The sequence below is a fragment of the Coregonus lavaretus genome, assembly GCF_964263955.1.
Source record: "Coregonus lavaretus genome assembly, chromosome: 10".
Classification (NCBI taxonomy): domain Eukaryota; kingdom Metazoa; phylum Chordata; class Actinopteri; order Salmoniformes; family Salmonidae; genus Coregonus; species Coregonus lavaretus.
In genome coordinates, this window is record NC_139997.1 from 14,391,109 (window position 1) to 14,413,900 (window position 22,792).

Below are 22,792 nucleotides of genomic sequence, written 5' to 3' on the forward strand. Positions count from 1 at the left end.
GCCATATTTAAACTGTATGTTTTCCCTTTGTGGTTGTGGGTTTTTGTTCCGTGTTCAGTCATTGATACCGTGGACGTCACGAGTCGTGTTTTGTTTTGTATTTTGACGCTTTAACTAATTAAAGTCATGTTTGTTCATCACGCTGCGCCTTGGTCTACTCCTTACCTCGACCTTGACACCAGGCGAAAAAACCTTTCCAAGCCAAACCTTCATATCATGACTGCTAACCGCTACACACAGCCTACATCATTGACACCTCATCGTCAACATAACTACTAGAACTAACGCGTTAGTAAACCCACTACAATCATGCAGTACAGTGTAGTCAGAAAGCAGTTTGGCAGTTACACCGGCAGGCCCCGGTGGCAATAAATTAATAAAACCAAAAACGTACCTTAACTTGGAAGAGTTCCGGTGTTGGACAGCAATAGCCAGCTAGCTAACATAGCATCCCTCTCTGTTTAAATAGGCTAAACTAGTTAGCTGCATTCAGCTAGCTAAGTGAAAGTTAAAGTTAAATTTTAAAAAATTCAACCAAATCTAGTTAGCCAGCTCTCTCTCTCGCTCGCTTCTCCTTAATTTTGGAAGAAATTAATTTGTTCAAAACTGTTCAACTATTGTTTTTCTCTCTCACCACGTTGTTATGCACTGCAGTGCTAGCTAGCTGTAGCTTATGCTTTCAGTACTAGATTCATTTTCTGATCCTTTGATTGGATGGACAAGATGTCAGTTCATGCTGTAAGAGCTCTGATATGTTGGAGGACGTCCTCCGGAAGTTGTCATAATTACTGTGGAAGTCTGTGGAAGGGACCTTCATTGCAAAACAGTGTGTTTTAATCAATTATTTGGTGATGTGAATATATTTAGTATATGAAATTCACTGAGGAGGATGGTCCTCTCCTTCCTCTTCTGAGGAGCCTCCACTGCGGTATATAGTAAAATATGGTATACCGCCCAGCCCTAGTTCCAGCTTGTGTGCATTTCTTAGTGATCCTGTATGGGTGAGTTTGTGTGCCTGCGTGTGATCCTGTATGGGTGAGTTTGTGTGCCTGCGTGTGATTCTGTATGGGTGAGTTTGTGTGCCTGCGTGTGATCCTGTATGGGTGAGTTTGTGTGCCTGCGTGTGATCCTGTATGGGTGAGTTTGTGTGCCTGCGTGTGATCCTGTATGGGTGAATTTGTGTGCCTGCGTGTGATCCTGTATGGGTGAGTTTGTGTGCCTGCGTGTGATCCTGTATGGGTGAGTTTGTGTGCCTGCGTGTGATCCTGTATGGGTGAGTTTGTGTGCCTGCGTGTGATCCTGTATGGGTGAGTTTGTGTGCCTGCGTGTGATCCTGTATGGGTGAGTTTGTGTGCCTGCGTGTGATTCTGTATGTATGTGTGATTATGTACTGATGTGTTGGTATAGTGCTGTGGTTGTAGCTGGACTATGCAATTCTTTTTGAGACAGGCCTGTCATGGTTGACATTCTTGGCGCTGTGACAGCTGGCAGATGCTTTTCCTGGCAGAGTATCAACTGAAGGGGCCAGGGTGTAGCAGCAATCGAGAAGACACGTCTGCTAAACACTGTTCTTTACATCACTGTCTCCATAACTGTCTCTTTCACCTATTGGTGAACCACATCAGCCTAATGTATCTGTCTCATTAGCGGCTTCATTTAAAAGTTGTTTTTAACCAGTAGCAGCACTGCTTATATCTGATATATCTGATACTTCAATGCTCCAAGTCAAGGTATGAATATGTGCACATTATCTATACTGGAATGCACACTAGTGCCAGCAAATCATAATTTGCTTTCAGAAGAACAATTAGAGCTAAAACTTCTGTTCTTGGGGTCAGTCTTGTGGTTCACTCTGCTCTGGGTCAGTATAGGTTGGTGGCAGCCAGACATTCCAATGCTGTTTATCTATAGACCAAGAGTGGAAATTTCCATAGGGGGCATGTGATCTTTCTCACAATGAAGGCAGAAGACACACAGTCACAGATTCACACCTCTCCACTCCAGTCTTATGGTGTTATTGAACAGGCTGTAAACTCACTCTTGGTGGTAACGTCTTGGTAGAATTGACAAATTGTAGCCTACAAAAAGGTGAAAATGTGTTTTTGACCAGTGCCCAATGAAGAGGGTGGAGGGTGCGACGTTTTAGCAAAGTGTGTTTATTCAGAAAACGCCCCTTGTCCCCGAGTCGAGTGGTTTATTGCACACAAAGGTCTCCAAAGTAGTGTAAAATGTCCCTCTGGTTAGCAGCGATTGTTGTAAACTACTGTGCATCATATATCCTACCCCACTAAATTCCACCTCATTCATGAGTGTTGAGAGCAGAGTAACTAATAGGGCTGGGAATTGCCAGGGACCTCACGATACGATATTATCACAATACTTAGGTGCCGATACGATATGTATTAAGATTCTCACAATTCTATATGTATTGCGATTCGATACTGTGATTTTATTGCTATTCGATGTACCAAACATTGCTCACCATATGTCTGCAACTAGCGCAAAAATAATATTGCGATGTTGTGAAAACTATATGTTATGATGAGTTTCTAGGGTATCAAGTGATTACGTATGTAAGGATGTACTTAGACACTTTTGATGGGGAGTTCATATAATATATTTAATATGGTACCATGGTTAGTTATAACAGACAAAGGACATGGCCCTGCCTCTGCCATCTTCCAACTCCAGAACAAAGATCCACTCTCTCTATATATACACTATGTTACAAGTTTCTTCACGAACATCTGGTAAACCTCCATGGGCACGCCCTTTCTTTAATGTTATTACCCTTTACCCCTGTCACTATATCCTGTCCATCAATTATTCTAAGATCAACCTCAGTAATCTCCTTTGACAAAATGGAATGTAGACTCTGTGGCACCAAGCCACTTATCTACCAACTCTCCCGTCTCACACAACGCTATGCAATGACATCATTACACTATACAATACGATATATCGTCAAAGATAATATCCCAATATGTAACTATGTATTTTTTCCCCCCATCACTAGTAACATATATTTAGTTTTAAATGGGTCAACTGTTTTATGAATGCTGAATGTTTTACATAATACGTTTGAAACCCAAGGCTTCAACTTGATATCATCTTCAGCAAGTCGGTATATTTATCACAATATATGTCAACATAACAAAATAGCAACATCTTAATATGGTCTGTGTCTAGTTTTCCGAATGCGGATGTTTTTAGGATTGACCTAGTTTTCTTCAACAAATATCTTTGCAGATTACCCTTTGCTGAATGAATAAAACGTACCTCAGTGAATTGTGTTACTGTTATTCCAGGTATTCCCTATAAGCAGCTGACGGTGGGTGTACCGAAGGAGATCTTCCAGAATGAGCGTCGTGTGGCTCTGTCCCCGGCCGGAGTGCAGGCCCTTATCAAACAGGGCTTCAACGTGGTGGTGGAGTCTGGGGCAGGAGAGCCCTCCAAGTTCCCCGATCAACAATACATCCAGGCTGGAGCCACCATCGAAGACGTCAAAGATGTCCTGGGCTCTGATGTGCTGGTCAAGGTAAGGGAAGAGGCTATGTAAGTGATGAAAATAGGGTGGATAGTCATTTAACCCTCATTTGCTGCCATGGTAACTATTGTATCGCGTAAGGGATTTTACATCAAATGTCTCTATCGCTTGTCTGTGTGTTTGTGTCTGTGTCTCTCTCTCAGGTGCGTGCTCCCATCTTCAACCCTGAGCTGGGAGCCCATGAGGTGGAGCTGATGAAGGAGGCAGCCACTCTGTTCAGCTTCATCTACCCGGCCCAGAACCCTGAGCTGATGGACATGCTCTCCCAGAGGAAGGCCACCGTGCTGGCCATGGACCAGGTGCCCCGCGTCACCATCGCACAGGGCTACGACGCTCTCAGCTCCATGGCTAACATTGCAGGGTGAGGACATGGGACGGTATGGGTGGTGTGAGGGAGGGAGGGGGGTGGGACGACTCCCAGAGCTGGGGGGGGGGGGGACTCCCAGAGCTGGGTCACTTGCCTTTTTCTTGCTAATGTGCTTTATTTGTGTAGCTTACAATGACAAATGGCTAAATGGTGAGACAATGCTGGAAGACTAGAGAGACAAGTAAAAGCTAAATCTTCAAAGGTACAAGTTTATGTCCAGGATAAGTATTTTGAAATGCAACTAGAATGAATGAGCCTGTGTCTGAGGCAGTTTGTTTTAATGACGGAGGTTGTCGTGTCATTAAAATGGAAAACATTTGCTTGTTGAATGCACTTCTCTTGGTCTGCTCACTACTGTGTCTGTCCAGCTGTATCATCTTGGCTCTGCTGTGTGTGTGTGTGTGTCTCGGTGTGTGTGGTCCACTTGGCAGAGTAAACCGCTGTGATGTATTTTGAGGCTGGGTAGACGTGCTCTGACAGTATTTGTAATTGGCCATTTTCTGTGCCTGTGTTTCCAGATACAAAGCTGTTGTGCTGGCAGCCAACAGCTTTGGGCGCTTCTTCACTGGACAGATCACTGCTGCTGGAAAGGTCCCACCTGCTAAGGTGCTGATCATTGGAGGAGGAGTAGCAGGTCTGGCTGCTGCTGGTACTGCCAGAGCCATGGGTGCTATCGTCAGGGGCTTCGACACTCGGTGAGTGGGACCACCCAACCCTGGATATTCAGCCATTACTTTACCAATGAAATCACTGGGACTCATTGGTTGGTTCATTATCACATTGTAGAGCTGCTCCCTTATTTGTTTTATTGAGATTTCTTTCCAAGTCAAATCCAATTTCATTTGTCACATGCTTTGTAAACAACAGGTGTAAATTAACAGTGAAATGCTTACAGACGGTCCTTCACAACAATGCAGAGAGAGAAAAATGAGAAATAAAAAATAACACGAGGAATAAATACACAATGAGTAACGATAACTTGGCTATATACACAGGGTACCAGTACAGAGTCGATGTGCAGGACTACGATGTAACTGAGGTAGATATGTACATATAGGTAGGGATAATGTGACTATGCAACAGGATAGATAAAAAACAGTAACAGCAGCATATGTGATGAGTCAAAAGATTTGAAAGTGTGATGTTGCTAATTCTCCAGGTGGTGGTAGTAGCTGCATTACAAATGAGAATTTGCAGCTCATTGTCTTTAGAAAACGGTAGATTGCTTCCACTTACTTAAAAGGGTGGAATAATGGGATAAAACGCTGTTTCTTTACTATTTTTACTCTCCAGATTCAAAGATTTGAATCTCACCACATTGTTTACTACTTGCAGATTTTACAACAATCATAGACATAGCCTATGCTCCTGCAGTGATGCTGTAGAATGTATCAGGGGCTTCCATTAAGTGCCCCGTCCGCCCTGCCAGTGCCTTCCATGACATCCCCTGTGTTCCCTCCCCAGAGCGGCGGCCTTAGAGCAGTTCAAGTCTCTGGGAGCAGAGACTCTGGAGGTGGACATTAAGGAGGCTGGCGACGGCCAGGGCGGCTACGCCAAGGAGATGTCCAAGGAGTTCATCGAGGCTGAAATGAAGCTGTTTGCTAAGCAGTGTCTGGAAGTAGACATCCTCATCAGCACGGCACTCATCCCCGGTATGCACAGTGATATAACCAACAACACCTCACTACCCCTATCCCTTCCCATAGACACACCTCACTACCCCTATCCCTTCCCATAGACACACCTCACTACCCCTATCCCCTACCGTAGAGACACACCTCACTACCCCCTATCCCCTACCGTAGAGACACACCTCACTACCCCTATCCCCTACCGTAGAGACACACCTCACTACCCCTATCCCCTACCATAGAGACACACCTCACTACCCCTATCCCTTCCCATAGACACACCTCACTACCCCTATCCCTTCCCATAGACACACCTCACTACCCCTATCCCCTACCGTAGAGACACACCTCACTACCCCTATCCCCTACCGTAGACACACCTCACTACCCCTATCCCCTACCGTAGAGACACACCTCACTACCCCTATCCCCTACCATAGACACACCTCACTACCCCTATCCCTTCCCATAGACACACCTCACTACCCCTATCCCTTCCCATAGACACACCTCACTACCCCTATCCCCTACCGTAGAGACACACCTCACTACCCCTATCCCCTACCATAGACACACCTCACTACCCCTATCCCCTACCGTAGAGACACCTCACTACCCCTATCCCCTACCATAGACACACCTCACTACCCCTATCCCCTACCGTATAGACACCTCACTACCCCTATCCCCTACCATAGACACACCTCACTACCCCTATCCCCTACCGTAGACACACCTCACTACCCCTATCCCCTACCGTAGACACACCTCACTACCCCTATCCCCTCCCATAGACACACCTCACTACCCCTATCCCCTCCCATAGACACACCTCACTACCCCTATCCCCTACCGTAGAGACACACCTCACTACCCCTATCCCCTCCCATAGACACACCTCACTACCCCTATCCCCTCCCATAGACACACCTCACTACCCCTATCCCCTCCCATAGACACACCTCACTACCCCATCCCCTCCCATAGACACACCTCACTACCCCCTATCCCCTACCATAGAGACACACCTCACTACCCCCTATCCCCTACCATAGAGACACACCTCACTACCCCTATCCCCTACCATAGACACACCTCACTACCCCTATCCCCTACCGTAGAGACACACCTCACTACCCCTATCCCCTCCCATAGACACACCTCACTACCCCTATCCCCTACCATAGAGACACACCTCACTACCCCTATCCCCTCCCATAGACACACCTCACTACCCCTATCCCCTACCATAGAGACACACCTCACTACCCCTATCCCCTCCCATAGACACACCTCACTACCCCTATCCCCTACCATAGAGACACACCTCACTACCCCTATCCCCTCCCATAGACACACCTCACTACCCCTATCCCCTCCCATAGACACACCTCACTACCCCTATCCCCTACCGTAGAGACACACCTCACTACCCCCTATCCCCTACCGTAGAGACACCTCACTACCCCTATCCCCTCCCATAGACACACCTCACTACCCCTATCCCCTACCGTAGAGACACCTCACTACCCCTATCCCCTACCGTAGAGACACACCTCACTACCCCTATCCCCTCCCATAGACACACCTCACTACCCCTATCCCCTACCGTAGAGACACACCTCACTACCCCTATCCCCTACCATAGAGACACACCTCACTACCCCTATCCCCTCCCATAGACACACCTCACTACCCCCTATCCCCTACCGTAGAGACACACCTCACTACCCCTATCCCCTACCATAGACACACCTCACTACCCCCTATCCCCTACCGTAGACACACCTCACTACCCCTATCCCCTCCCATAGACACACCTCACTACCCCTATCCCCTACCATAGACACACCTCACTACCCCTATCCCCGCCCATAGACACACCTCACTACCCCTATCCCCTACCGTAGACACACCTCACTACCCCCTATCCCCTACCATAGAGACACACCTCACTACCCCTATCCCCTACCGTAGACACACCTCACTACCCCCTATCCCCTACCATAGAGACACATCCGTATCTATATCTTTATCATCTTAATCTACCTGCTTTACATCCCTTTACATCTTCTGCTGCGCTGCAGTCCTCCTAGTCTTCTGCTGCGCTGCAGTCCTCCTAGTCTTCTGCTGCGCTGCAGTCCTCCTAGTCTTCTGCTGCGCTGCAGTCCTCCTAGTCTGATCTGTTTGTGTTCTGGCCTACTCACTCCATTGTCATTGTCATCAAACAGTTTGACTTGAGAGCAGAACATCTGGCAACCAGGCTATTGTCACCCCTGATTTCACCCATTTGAAATGCATGTACTGCTATCATCAGCTCTCATCTGTCCAATCCTCTCAGGCTCTAAGCTGCTTTAAGGCTTCTTCAGCTTAGTTACCTAGTGTAGTTAAGGTAGTGTTTAAGCCCTATCCATCTGGTTAACTCTGCCCCTCAAGGCTGAGTTGATATTATTCCGTTCCTGTAGCAGCCTATAACAGACCACAGAGACACCATAGAGAAATTGCTACGCTCAAATCAACTCAAGCTTTATTTATACAGCACATTTCAGACATGGAATGCAACGCAATGTGCAAAAAAATGAATGAAAATAATATTAGCTACACAACAAACATAAGAAGATAAAAAAACTAAAGAATAACAATAATAATGTGATCAGATATTCAGAGGAAGTTATGAATTACATTCTCCTCTCCACTGACATGTCATGTGGTTGAACTGGTGCCAAAGTCACTGATGTTGTGTAATGGTCCCAGCCCTAGGGCATGTTGTCCTGGCCGCTATACTAATGCTACTGGTCCTGTTGAGTGGAGAGACCGACTCCTTTGGTCTGGTTGACACCAGCCTACCCTAGCCTTATCAGTACTGATGTCTCCTGTTCTGACCAGTTCAACATGGTCCTCTGTAGCTCAGCGTGGTCCTCTGTAGCTCAGCGTGGTCCTCTGTAGCTCAGCTGGTAGAGCATGGTGCTTGTAACGCCAAGGTTGTGGGTTCGATCCCCGGGACCACCCATACGTAAAAATGTATGCACGCATGACTGTAAGTCGCTTTGGATAAAAGCGTCTGCTAAATGGCATATTATATTATTATTATTATTATTATTATTATTATATTTATATTATTATATGATCTTGAAAGAGTTTCTGTGTTCTCATGAGATCTGTTTACTTTAAAGCTAGTGTAAACGTCAGAAGGGACCCGAAAACATTGCCTAGCGTAAACCGAGAACAACAAACTGCAATTAGTTTATTTGCCAGGGTTTGATTCATTGTCGTTAAATCCAGATTTTAAGACGTTGTTGTACAGAAGGCTGAATAAAGAGGTCAGCTGCTGATTGAGCACCCTGCTGGTACTGCAGACAAGACCCCTGTGTCACCATGGTGATGTGTCCTGTCGCCAGGTCGCAAGGCCCCCATCCTGATCACCAAGGACATGGTGGAGAGCATGAAGGATGGCTCTGTGGTGGTGGACCTGGCTGCTGAGGCTGGAGGAAACATCGAAACCACGGTGCCTGGAGAACTGTCTGTACACAAGGTCAGATGGGCCTGTCCACAGTTTCAATTTCATCATCACTATTTTCCCTTTTGAACCGGCTCCTTGTTGTCAGTCATCTTGTTAGCTTCTGTGTTTTGTTTTCCTAGCAATGAAATCATACCACCATGTCACCTTGTTACAGTATTATAATTCAATCCCATTTTAACCGGTCAAAATGAGAATGCACAATTTTGGTCTTTCAATAAAATAACTGGTTATGTGTTTTGTTTTTAGGGTGTGACCCACATTGGCTTCACTGACCTGCCCAGCCGCCTGCCCACCCAGTCCAGCACCCTGTACTCCAACAACCTGACCAAACTCATCCGTGCCATCAGCCCTTCCACTGAGAACTTCAACTATGAGGTCAAGGAGAAATTTAACTACGGCACCATGGACCATGTCATCAGAGGATCTATTGTCATGCAGGTGAATCATCGGGGTTAATGGGTTTGGTTACCTTGGTTATCTGTTTTTTAGCACAAGGGAAGATTGGTTAATTAGATCATGGTGAATCTATACTCTCTACTTCTACAGTTAAAAAATGAAAATAGTCTTTGTTGATTGGTTTGTTTGGTAATAATGGTAATGAAGTGTTTTGATAGTGTTTGGTGAAAGTGAAATGTTGATCTCAAATGTACATCCATGCATTGTTGACTTCTGTTTGGTTGGCATTCTCAATCATTTTCACCTTTCTATCTGATGCAGAATGGAACCAACCTCTTCCCAGCTCCTCTGCCCGATAACATCCCAGTGGCAGCCCCTCCCAAACCCAAGAGCAAGCAGGAGCTGGCTAAGGAGAAGGCTGCTGCCGTGTCCCCTTTCAAGGCTACCCTGACTACCACTGGCATGTACACTGGAGGTGAGAGACACCATCACTGACTGCACTGACTGCCTAGACTCTTCATTCATTTATACTTACATTGCCTTCAGAAAGTATTCACACCCCTTGACTTTTTCCACATTGTTGTTACATTTAAAATGGATTACATTTAGAATTGTTTTTGTCACTGGCCTACACACAATACCCCATAACGTGAAAGTGGAATTGTGTTTTTCAAAATTTTTACAAATGAAAAGCTGAAATGTCTTGAGTCAATAAGTATTCAACACATTTGTTAGGGCAAGCCTAAATAAGTACAGGAGTAAAAATGTGCTTATTAAGTCACATAATAAGTTGCATGGACTCTGTGTGCAATAATAGTGTTTAACATGATTTTAGAATGACTACCTCTTCTCTGTACCCCACACGTACAATTATCTTTAAGGTCCCTCAGTCGAGCAGTGAATTTCAAACACAGATTCAACCACAAAGACCAGGGAGATTTTCCAATGCCTCGCAAAGAAGGACACCTATTGGTAGATGGGTAAAAATAAAAAGCAGACATTGAAAATCTCTTTGAGCATGGTGAAGTTATTAATTACACTTTGGATGGTGTCACTACAAAGATACAGGTGTACTTCCTAACTCAGTTGCCGGAGAGGAAGGAAACCGCTCAGGGATTTCACCGAGGCCAATGCAATGGTGACTTTAAAACCATTTAGAGTTTAATGGCAGTGATAGGACAAAACTGAGGATGGATCAACAACATTGTAGTTACTCTACAATACTAACCTAACTGACAGAGTGAAAAGAAGGAAGCCTGTACAGAATAAAAATATTCCAAAACATGCATCAAGGCACTAAAGTAAAACTGCAAAAAATGTGGCAAAGCAATTAACGTTTTATCCTGAATACAAAGTGTTATGTTTGGGACAAATCCAATACAACACATTACTGAGTTCCACTCTCCATATTTTCAAGCATAGTGGTGGCTGCATCATGTAATGGGTAATCGTTAAGGACTGCTTGTAATCGTTAAGGACTTTTTCAGGATAAAAAAGAAACGTAATGGATCAAAGCACAGGCAAAATCCTAGAGGAAAACCTGATTCAGTCTGCTTTCCACCAGACACTGGGAGATTAATTCACCTTTCAGCAGGACAATAACCTAAAACACAAGGTCAATTCTACACTGGAATTGCTTACCAAGAAGACAGTGAATGTTCCTTAGTGGCCGAGTTACAGATTTGACTTAAATCTGCTTGAAAATGTATGGCAAAACATGAAAATGGTTGTCTAGCAATGATCAACAACCAATTTGACAGAGCTTGAAGAATTTTGAAAATAATAATGGGCAAATACTGTACAATCCAGGGGTGCAAAGCTCTTAGAGACTTACCCAGAAAGACTCAGCTGTAATCGCTGCCAAAGGTGATTCTAACATGTATTGACTCAGGGATGTGAATACTTATGTAAATTAGATATTTCTGTATTTCATTTTCAAACAATGTGCAAAAACAAATTCCAAACATGTTTTCACTTTGTCATCAAGGGGGTATTATGTGTAGATTGGTGAGAAACAATCAATTGAATCCATTTTGAACTCAGGTTGTAACTCAACAAAATGTGGAATAATTCAAGCAGTATGAATACTTTCTGAAGGCACTACCTTGCCTTCCAGGGTCATGTTCAGTAGGTAACAAAGGGAAGAAAGCTGAGTAAAACGGGGAGAAACTACCTGGTCCAATAAGAAAGGCACATATCTATGTTCTGTTGCAAAACATCTTGCTACAGGGTCGCGGGAGTTTTTTAAAATGCGAATATTGGGCCGCGTCTGAGACAACCTAGTCCAATTTGGGTCCCAAGGCAAAACCAGTTGAGAACCACTGCCCTAATGAACACCACCCCGGTCTAAGTCAGTCGTTTACTTAATTATAATGTAAGGGGAATAAAATGGCTGACACAGCAGAAAGCGGAGGATGCAGAGCAACCCTGGCTGTCAGGATAATGGCCCCTAAACTGAGCCGTGTCATGAGTCTCTCTGAGCTCCTATGGTGGTCTCGCTCTCCTCACCCTGACCTGGGTTAACAGGACTATCGCGGGGGGTTAAAAGCAACATGTTAATGTTTTATTACCATTCACATTCATTACATTTTTACATTCTCTACTAACACTCACAAGCCATCCACATATCTGACTTATGTGGGAAAGGTGAGCTGTGACCCCATTCTGAGAGCAGCACCAGTCGTGATCAGACATAAAAGCTACACTGAACAGAAATCCCTGCAGATTATTTATATTGGTTACAGACGGGGGCTCAGATGTTAGTCTGTGTTAGAGAGAGGAGGCAGGCACCAACTGTCGTCTCTGTTCTGTTCTGGAATCACATCAAAGAGACCCAGAGAACACGTCCTCCTTCCCCAACATTCAGACAGACGAGCCACAATCTGGGTTCACACGTAAATAAACACCTGAGATAAACAAACAAGCACATTCATCTTCCTGTCCTTTCTTGAGTTAGTTCGCTCCGTATCTCTGTCTTTCCCTGCTGAAGCCAAGGAAGGTGCTGCTGGAGCATTGTGATGTCCTGACCACCGGATCAGCCACGTGAGAGGCCAGAAAGGATGAGAGCCCCTTTGAAATTAGGATTGGTCACCTAATTAGAGCTCAACCTAACATGGCCCCTCCCTCCCTCCCTCTCAACCCAACCACCCCCAGCCCAAACCACCACCAGCAGCCCCTTAGTGCCAGGAAACTGGGAATAATAAAATGTGGGATGTCGCCCCCCCCCCCCCCCCCCCCCCCGCTGTGTCTGTCTGAAGTAGTGTTGTATCTGTTTCCCACAGACACTTGCTCTAGTGGTGGCGACTGGAGACGGCAGGCCTGTAAACCCCGTTCACACGTTCCCCCGAGCAGCTCATTCTAGGTTGGCTGTGGTGTACCACCACCATACTTGGGTTGCTGTCTGTAATTGCGCCTAGCTAAATTTCTAACCCCAACGTGTCTGTCTCTTGTCCTCACTTAAGAAAATTAGTAGACATTAGAAAGAGTCAGCATTTCTACTCTACAATATCTAGTGTGCCTCACATGACATGGCCTAATTAAATTCAACACCTTATGACGGTCAATGATTTGTTTTTGTTTTTTTCGCTTGCATTTCAATGAGTAGAAAGCCCTTGGCTATATTACATATGGACATTAGATATGCGACGTGGGCTAGTGTTAAGTTATTTATTAACCCTTTCCCCCTCTCAGGTCTTGGCACCATGTTAGGCCTGGGCCTGGCTGCGCCGAACACAGCCTTCCCTCAGATGGTGACCATCTTCGGCCTGGCTACCATTGTGGGCTACCACACGGTGTGGGGGGTGAGCCCAGCCCTTCACTCCCCACTCATGTCCGTTACCAACGCCATCTCTGGTGAGTGTTTATGAAGACTCCTCTTAATGAAATGGATACAGTGCAAAGAAGACTACATTTACATTTTAGTCATTTAGCCAGAGCGACTTACAGTTAGTGCATTCATCTTAAGATGGCTAGGTGGGACAACCACATATCTCAGTCGTAGTAAGTACATTTTTACTCAAAGTAGCTATCAGTAAAGTCAGTGCTAGTAATAAATATAAAAGTCAAGTTTGAGTGTTAGTTCACTAAAGGCAAGTCTAAACATAGGCAAGTCATTATTTTGTAATTTAGTATATTTAGTAATGTATTTATAGATATGAAGGGAGGTAAACTTACTGATGAAAATGCATATATGCCTACATTACTTCACTTGGGATTTGGCTTCAAATGAGAATAAATCTCGTTTTTAAACCCAAATGTTATTAATTTGATTTACTAGTCCATAAAAGGCAATCCTGTAACTGTCCAGAGGAGATTCCTTTACAGACCTGGTGGTGAAATCTCCCTCCACCTCCACACCTGCAGGTGCTCTCTTCTCAGTGATGAGTAAGACCTGGAGGGAACAGGAAATGATTCATGATCCTTGTAGTCTGGATGATTTAAAACTCTTCTACTCCAGAGTTGAGATCTGCTTCAAGCAACTAAAAGCATAGGTCTCAGGTTCCACTCTGAATATAGGCTAACAAATTATAGTAGATTAATCTGTAATTTAATATTTCTTTGTCTGCAAATAAAAGAGAAACTGATTATTAGGCTGATTTAAAATGGTAACTCAATGCTTGGATAGTGCCGAGAAGACATTTGATCATTACTCTGTCAAAGATGAAGAAGACATTAATTTGCGTACTGGTTCCTAGTTTTGATGTCTGTGGCGTTATTAGTTGCCCCTTGCCCTCTTTCCCACCATCCACGACTACTTCATTAACATGAGGCGTTATAGAGTGTGTGTGTGTGTGTGTGTGTGTGTGTGTGTGTGTGTGTGTGTGTGTGTGTGTGTGTGTGTGTGTGTGTGTGTGTGTGTGTGTGTGTGTGTGTGTGTGTGTGTGTGTGTGTCTGTTCGCTCGCAGTGTTTTGATTACTCTTGACATGGGCGGAAGTGACAAGCTGGCTGTGGTATCTGGTGCTTCGTAAAGCTTTTCCTTGTTCCTCCCTGCGGCGGTAGGACAGTCGGTCACGACCAGGGTCTGGGTCCAGGAACCAGGAAAGGCTTGGTTGTTAATGAGCCCATGGTGGTCCAACATTAAAACCCCCTTCATGTCGCCACAGATGCTAACTTCAGAGAAGGCATGATGGGGGCATCCAATGGAGCAATTATCTCCCTGGACCTACTGCACAGTTCTTGTCAATTACTTTATTAGTGCACACTCTACACGTTAGTGCTGGGAATTGCCAGCGACCTCACGATAAGATAATATCACGATAATTAGATGCCGATACGATATGTATTGCGATTCTCACAATTCTATATGTATTGCAATTCGATACTGGAATTTTATTGCGATTTGATGTTCCAAACATATTACTCACGATGTCTGCCAGCGTTGTAGTACTCGAGACCAGTCTCGAGACCACATTGAGTGTCTCGGTCTTGTGTCGGAAACATTTTTACTCTGTCTTGATTCGGTCTCGGACAGTGAGGACTCGTCATTTCTTCCCGAGACCAGCGGAGTAAAAAAATCATACAGTAATTTCCGCTTCCATTCAGTCAGCGCATTAAAACCGCTATAGAATTTCCTTGATTCGCTGGTAGGGAAGAGTGGGGGGAATTGTTTGAAAGTTGCGTGCTCACTATTAGTAAGGGGAGACCGGGGGAAATTGTAGCAGTCTTACGCAACTTATGGTAGCCTAACACCCTCACTATCACCAAAAGTGACAACAGTGACACGTCGAAGGATGGGTGACAGGCCCGCGATGCTGAAAGGACAGCGACCTTATTACCAGCGCACTCAATGTAGGAGAGTGCACTTTTTGTAAAACACATAGGGCTGCAAGAAAGACAGCAGTAACACAGCATGATGTTAAAGGATAAGCAGTCATTCACTCGGACATAAAAGGCCAGTAGGTCCCAATCATAAGAATACGAAATACAACCATTAGGCTAAGCATTTCCCCAATCAAAATGTACAACTATTACTTCCCATTGCAAAAAAACATGATTCACCTTCAGCACACAATGTAACCGGTGATCTAAAGTTTAAATGCAACAATGTTTCACAAACAAGTTATTTTAAAAGAGATAGCTAACAGCAGCAATCAAGGTGCAATAAAAAACACATCTCCACTCACCAGATGATGATAATTTGAAACTTAACTTCTTGTTGAAAGTTAATCTTGAAAAGGGCGATGCTAACAAATTAGCAACAACATCCTCTTCGATTGCAGCCACTGCAAACTAGCCTAAAACAAAAGCTAGCTAGCTAGACTGTGGGAAAACTACTGCTCACTATTGTGCTGTGACCTGGTGGCCTTGGAGAAGGAAGAAGTTTCCATATGTTTTGTAAAAACGGTCCCACCCATTACAAGTCAAAATGGGATTGGTTGATTCCGTTGTCACTCCAAAATTCGTCCCGAATACAGTTGAATGACAGAAGGCATCTATCTAGCTTCTTATAGGCTAGCCAATGGCCGATTTAGCTAGCTAGATTTATCTCCCCAGTGTTAACCCTTTCCAACAAAAACTGAAGAGATTAAATCAGAACATCATTGAAAAAATAATATAATTATTATTTTATAAATCCTTAGCTCTTCTCTGAAGGGCTAGAAGGCCCTCGTTGTTCCCCACTGTGTTTGGGTTAGTAACAACTTGTAAAGTGGCTCTATTTGCCATCAGCATGCATTTTTTTCACCATTCTGAATGTCTAAAGAATCCATATGTTCTCCTGAAATATGAACACAGAAATAATGGACATTTTGAACTCTTATTATGGTGGTGATTTGACAATTACAATCATGGTCTTGAATCTCGGACGTCTCGTCCCCCTCTCGGTCTTGACTCGGTCTCGAGTCGGTCTTGACTCGATTCGCTCCGGTCTTGGTCTGGAATCGGTCTCGCTTTAGGTGGTCTCGAACACAACACTGATGTCTGCTGCAGAGAGACAAGCGAGAGCTTGGAGTCAAATACGATATATCGTTCAAAAATAAAATTGCGATATGTAACTGAATTTCTTTCCCCCATCACTACTACACATACCCCCCCACCCTAGTCAATCTCTATCCTCACACATTCTGTCTTGGGTGTGTTCCCCGCATATTTGGCATTACCTAAACGATGCCTTTTATTGTGGTCATGCAAAGAAGTGGAAACTTTGAAGCCATTGGAATTCTTGTTATTGTTGTGCCAAATGTAATAAAGCTGTAAGAGCCCGAGACGTTAGTGAAGCATAATGGAATTTGGACTTTCGTATTCTTAAGAGAGAGCGAGAAGTGCGTGTCAATCTCTGTCTGGAGCATTGGGTTACTTTTGATGGGGAACCCTTGGTTTTGCCCAATGGCAGTTATGGCGCCATCCTCCAGTCTCCTGACAGTGTCTTTAATCTACCTGAAACTATTGACTCACAATTTGCCAAAGTCTGCCCTTTCTGAAGTCTGCTCTAGGTGAGATGTGATGCACCTCCCATGGGACCTCATTTCTATTGTGTGTGGGTTTGTGTGATCAATATAGATATATAATATAGATATCACTGGCTGACTATTTAAGAGCTGTCTTGATAAGTCAGCAGGAGGTAGGTGGCATTGGTGTCTGTTTGGTCAGGTAGCCTATGTCTGTGATCTCAATGGCCTGACTATGACGCCCTTGTTTTCCAAATGTAACCTCATTGAGGGTGGAGTTAAGTCACCCTCTTTTCAAGGGAGGGAATCTTCAGGTGGGTATCTGATGGCATTAAGGTTTCAAAGTTGACCTTGTGGGCGACCATGTCTAGGATAGTGTGAGTGAGCAGCATGTCTCGCTTTTTGAGTGTGTGAGTAGATTTTTCTAACCTAATTGCCTGCTGATGTGTGCAGTGCACCTTTAATTCAACCTCTGGTCTGTCTGTGTGACTAATTGTTGCTGTGGAGTTCCAGAAAGGGACAGCCAGGAAAATCTCACCCAGTCAGACAGACACACAAACACATGACTGTGAGCCTGTTGGCTCTGTCTGACCAGCCTGTTGTTGTGTTGTTCACTAGAGTACAGCAGGCAGCATTTGTAAGTCATTATAGGGCTGATAGTTATCAGGATTCCCTCTGTGCTCTGACAATTTTCACAGTAAGCTGCACAGCTGTGCTCTAATGTGTAAGAAACATACCTGTCTTCACAGCACTTCAAATGTATTAAAGCTGTGTTTGTCTGACAAGGCAATTGGGTATAAAAGCAATAATCTTTTAGTGTTTTGTATTGTCATTTGTCATCAGTTCAACACGTGGGAGTAAGGGTGTGTTTTCACAGGCAGACAAATTCTGATCTTTTTCCACTGAATTGGTGTTTTGAACAATCAGATCAGTTTTTTTGCCAATAATTGTGCAAAAGATCAGAATTAGGCTGCCTGTGTAAACTCAGCCAAATGCATGTCTGGAATGGGTTGACATGTGATCTAAGCTGTGTTTTTATTCTAGGTCTGACAGCTGTGGGCGGTCTGTCTCTCATGGGGGGTGGCTATGCCCCCTCCTCCTCTGCCGAGACCCTGGCTGTCGCTGCTGCCTTCATTTCCTCAGTCAACATCGCTGGTGAGTGACTCTCTGGACTAAACCAGACAGTAACTGTGAAAACAGACAGTGAATGGAGCAGACAAACTGAGCTTCAGTTACCTCAACATTGTACCCCCTTGGACCCCTTATATAAGGTATTCCAATACGTAAGAGACAAGGATATCAGACCCTTTAGGGCCATTTTATTTCACTTGACTATATATTAAGAAAACTGGTAGAGCATCGTGGCAGGTGAAGTAAGGCTATTGCTCCACTGTGACCTCTTCCTCACCTGTGACCGTTAGTTGGTCCATGAACCCTGTTCGTGAGAGCAGACCTTCCCTAACTCCCTTCAGGTGGAAAATAAGGAATTCCACACCTGAACTGGAAGTGACTGAGTTATCTTCAAAAGGGCACCATTCATGCTATAAACCAGGCTTAGTCTAGCTCTGCTGAGAAGAAATGAGGGAACGTCGCTCGCTAATGGTAGTGTCAGGAAAGTCTTTGGTGCGTGATTCTAGACAGCCACTGAGGCAAACGCTGCAGAGGTCCAGAGGTCTCAGTCTGTGCGAGGGCACTCTGACAGGTCAGATTACCTAGCAGGGTCAAAGGTCATGCCAGGGATTTTGGCAGATTTTTGCCATTTGCTGTAATAACCAGTTATTATGACTCTCAGATCTCTTTTGTGCATGTGTTCCAGCGTGCTTAAAGTGCACCTCTTTATATATATATTTATATATGTATTTATACATATGTTTTATTTTATTTAAAGAGCAGATGTTTAATTTCAGTTTAAAGGTCCAGTTGGTTTCCATTCCACACGCAACATTTCTTAGTGGTCTATTGCGCCACCCATAAACCCTCACTAACATAAAAACTGACATTCCACCGTCTGTTTTCCTAGCCCTTCTTCTACAAGTTTTATATTGTCAAGTGAATACACAAAAAATTACCCTCCAATATTAGTTTCCATAAACTAGCCCTGAAATTTAGAGACTACCTGCTCCTTATACGACAGGGGTCAAGGAATAGTTTTTTCATCCTCTTGCTCTAGCCACAGTCTTTTTTGTTTTTCCATGTGTTTTTATAGCGGGAGCACGGAAAAATCCTTAAATACCTGCCCTTTGCATTCTTGAATCTGAATGTATTGACTTTGAGCCTCAGTCTGAAATTGTTTTTTTTTAAATGATTGGTGTGTTTAAGTGATTGAGGTCTGGGCTGGGCTAAAATTAGCCCGTACAGCTGAAGTGGACAGATGTTAGCCACTGGATAACCTGTCTGAGTGTAGGGGTGTAGTGGGGTTGAAGAGAACTCAGAGGAACGTTATCCGCCCCAGCAAAATGAAGTGTTCCGTCTGGTCGTTTATATCAGGGGATAAATTCTACTTTTGTGTGCAGTTTTAATGAGTTACTCAAATATCAAATAAGAGTGCAATAAATAATATTTGAAATATTACCGACTTCACCCTGTTATGCCTGAAGCATTCAAATTGTATTTGTCACATGCTTCGTAAACAACAGGTGTAGGCTAACAGTGAAATGCTTACGGGAAAAGTTAAACACGTTGTAATAAATACACAATGAGTACCGATAACTTGGTTATATACACGGGGTACGAGTTGATGTGCAGGGGTACGAGGTATTTGAGGTAGATATTTACATACACTGAGTGTACAAAACAACTTAATATTTTGTTTACTCAGTGTATAGTTAGGAATATAATAACCAATAAAAAACAGGAGCAGCAGCGTATGTAATGAGTCAATAAAGTTAGGGCAAAAATGGTCAATGCAGATAGTCCGGGTAGCTATTTGGTTAACTATTTAAGTAACTATTTAGCAGTCTTATGGCTTGGGGGTAGAAGCTATTCAGTGTCCTGTTGGTTCCAGACTTGGTGCTGTGCGGTAGCAGAGAGAACAGTCTATGACTTGGGTGGCTGGAGTCTTTGACCTTTTTTAGGGCCTTCCTCTGACACTGCGTGGTATAGAGGTCCTGGATGGCAGGGAGCTCGTACCCACTACCCTCTGTAGCGCCTTACGGTCGGATGCCAAGCAGTTGCCAAGAGCGTATGTGCAGACCGTTGTCTACCAGGTTGAGTTTGACGGGTTTTGTTCTTTTTCTCTCTCAGGTGGTTTCCTGGTCACCAAGAAGATGTTGGACATGTTCAAGCGTCCCACTGACCCTCCAGAATACAACTACCTCTACCTACTGCCCACCGGGGTGTTCGTTGGGGGCTATGGAGTCGCCTTGCAGGCTGGCTATAACATTGAACAGGTGAGCATCACCTAACCCTCAAACTGGCAGCGGGGTCAGTAGTTGTGTTCAGTAGGTTGTGTTAAAGCTGCAATATGTAACTTTTTGGGCGACCTGACCAAATACACATAGAAATGTGTGTCATAGATCTGTCATTCACATTGAAAGCAAGTCTAAGAAGCAGTATATCTGTTCTTTGTGCGCTATTTCTAATCTTCCGGTTCTTAAGTTTAGTTTTTGTCTTTTACTTTCGGTTTTGTACACCAGCTTCAAACAGCTGAAAATAAAAAATGTTGGGTTATGGAAAATATATTTCACAGCAGTTTAGATGGTACAATGATTCTCTACACTATACTTGCTTGTTTTGTCACATCAACTGAAATTAAGCGAACTATTAGAATTGTAGTGATTTCTGCATAGAACACCTTTAAGTAGGCAGGAAACTTGAGTGAAACATGCATGTATTACCTAAACTTGTCCAATTAGAACAGCAAAACGTGTTGCTATAGTGTGCCTTCCGGAACATGGCACAGGTCTAAGTCACAGCTGTGCGTCTATCCCTCTCTCTGTAGATGATGTACCTGGGCTCCGGTATGTGCTGTGTGGGAGCCCTGGCTGGTCTGTCTAACCAGTCCACTGCCCGTCTGGGTAATGCCCTGGGTATGATGGGGGTGGCAGGGGGCATCGCTGCCACCCTGGGCTTCCTGAAGCCCACCCCTGAACTCCTGGCACAGATGAGTGCCGCCATGGCTGTGGGTGGCACTGCTGGTAAGTGTGTATGTCTGTGTGTGGCAGTAAATGAAATGTGTCTGCCATTTGTATGTTTGAGTGTTCTGTCTGAACATATTGTCTAAACATAGTGAACAGCAGGTGGCGGTCTGTAGTCCTCATGTGGGGGTCTGCTTCAAACTGCTGTACTACGGTGGTGCCGAGGTAATGGTCACCATTATGTCTGAATCACCAGTATTACCCAGCAGACCTCTGGAGCTCTGCATCCTTCTTGATGGTAATTTTTTCCTGGAATCAAGCTGGAACCTAGACTAGACCATTGATTCAGACCCTAGCCCTGTTCCAGATGCTCCTGTTAACCCCGTCCATGTCTGCAGGACATGTACACACACAAGGAGGTGCACTCACAAACAAGGAATTTCCCCCAAACAACCCTCATCAGCAACACCCGTGCCTCAGGATGGCCCATTTCCCAGCAATCCTTTAGTGTGTGTCCGCACGTGTGTGTGTGTCTGCATGTGTCCAGGATTTCCGTTAGCCGGTAAATGCCGGCTTTTGCCCACAAACTGTTAGGGCCTACATAAAGCTGTCCCAACAGCAGAGCTTTCTTTTCAGCACCATGGAGTGAATCCTTACCACCGCTATACCTGGCTATCAGCAGAGCCTTGTCTGGTAGCGAAACAGTTAATTCAGCCTCATTTACTGCCTGATATGGCTGACTTGCCTAAACAAATGTGGTTTCTACTGACAATTGAGATGTACAAACTTTGGCATAAAGGAACAATGAGCGCATAAGAGGCAATCCGTAATTTCGATTAAGACATTAATGAGCGAGTTAAGACGGACATAGTCAATATAACTATTTGTTTAGCACTTTTGAAATGTACAGTGACAGAATTCAGAACATGGGCCGTTCTTATAGTGTTCTCCCTGTACACCAAGTCAGAACCGTAGGATAAATAAAGGGGTATATAAACAGACCATGAAAGCTCTTACAATATTTGATGATTACATTTCTTTATAACAGGCGAGAGGCTACATGTGTATCACCAAGTCAGACCATTAGGCTAAGTTATGAGGGGGAAAGGGACCAAATTATTAGGGTGAGGCACATGGGCTACTAACAGCTTACTACACATTTTACATTTTAGTCATTTAGCAGACGCTCTTATCCATAGCGACTTACAGTTAGTGAGTGCATAAAAACATTTCATACTGGTCCTCCATGGGAATCGAACCCACAACCCTGGCGTTGCAAGCGCCATGCTCTACCAACTGAGCTACACGGGACTACACAACATACACTTAGTATTACTTTCTTAGCTACAGTATACATATCTCCCTGGCATATTACATCATTTACGCAGCAGCATACAATACATTTTTGGACTCACCTTGTTGTGCTCTGCTCACTTGAACAGGAAGGTGACGCGACGGTCCTTCTTATGGGAAAATTTTGTCACCAAACTTTGTCATCAAAGTCTGGCTTTCTCTGGATTTATGGTGCTTTCAAGACAACTGGGTAATCTGGAAAAAAAACAAGTTCGAATCATGACGTCAGTGATCTTCAGGTCGGAGCTCTAGAAAGAGGCCAGAGTTCCCGACTTGGAATTCCAAGTTGGATGACCGTTGAAAATATATTTTCTCAGTTGGAGCTAGTTTTTTTCAGAGTTCCCAGTTGTCTTGAACTCACTGAAGTCATGCTGGATTGACAGCATGGCCAATGTATTCAACCTTTTCTGGCCCATGGTGTTGCATGTGAATGTTTATGCTTTTAAGCTTGGAAAAGAGAGCCATAAACCCAGACTTGGAACACACACCCTCTCCAATGAATAGCAGGCTAGTGAT

At 44.3% G+C, this 22,792-nt stretch overlaps 1 protein-coding gene across 1 annotated transcript in view; it reads left to right on the forward strand.

Moving 5' to 3' along the window:
- LOC311136700 (NAD(P) transhydrogenase, mitochondrial-like) overlaps positions 1-22,792 on the forward strand; it is a 57,765-nt gene that overhangs the window by 12,760 nt on the left and 22,213 nt on the right. Inside the window, exons 3-13 of the mRNA XM_084170938.1 lie at positions 3,309-3,538; positions 3,691-3,908; positions 4,433-4,609; positions 5,379-5,566; positions 8,944-9,077; positions 9,312-9,503; positions 9,783-9,936; positions 13,152-13,313; positions 17,892-18,002; positions 20,091-20,236; positions 20,788-20,983. Coding sequence (XP_084027064.1) covers positions 3,309-3,538; positions 3,691-3,908; positions 4,433-4,609; positions 5,379-5,566; positions 8,944-9,077; positions 9,312-9,503; positions 9,783-9,936; positions 13,152-13,313; positions 17,892-18,002; positions 20,091-20,236; positions 20,788-20,983 — 1,908 coding nt within the window. The remainder of the gene's footprint in view (positions 1-3,308; positions 3,539-3,690; positions 3,909-4,432; positions 4,610-5,378; positions 5,567-8,943; positions 9,078-9,311; positions 9,504-9,782; positions 9,937-13,151; positions 13,314-17,891; positions 18,003-20,090; positions 20,237-20,787; positions 20,984-22,792) is intronic.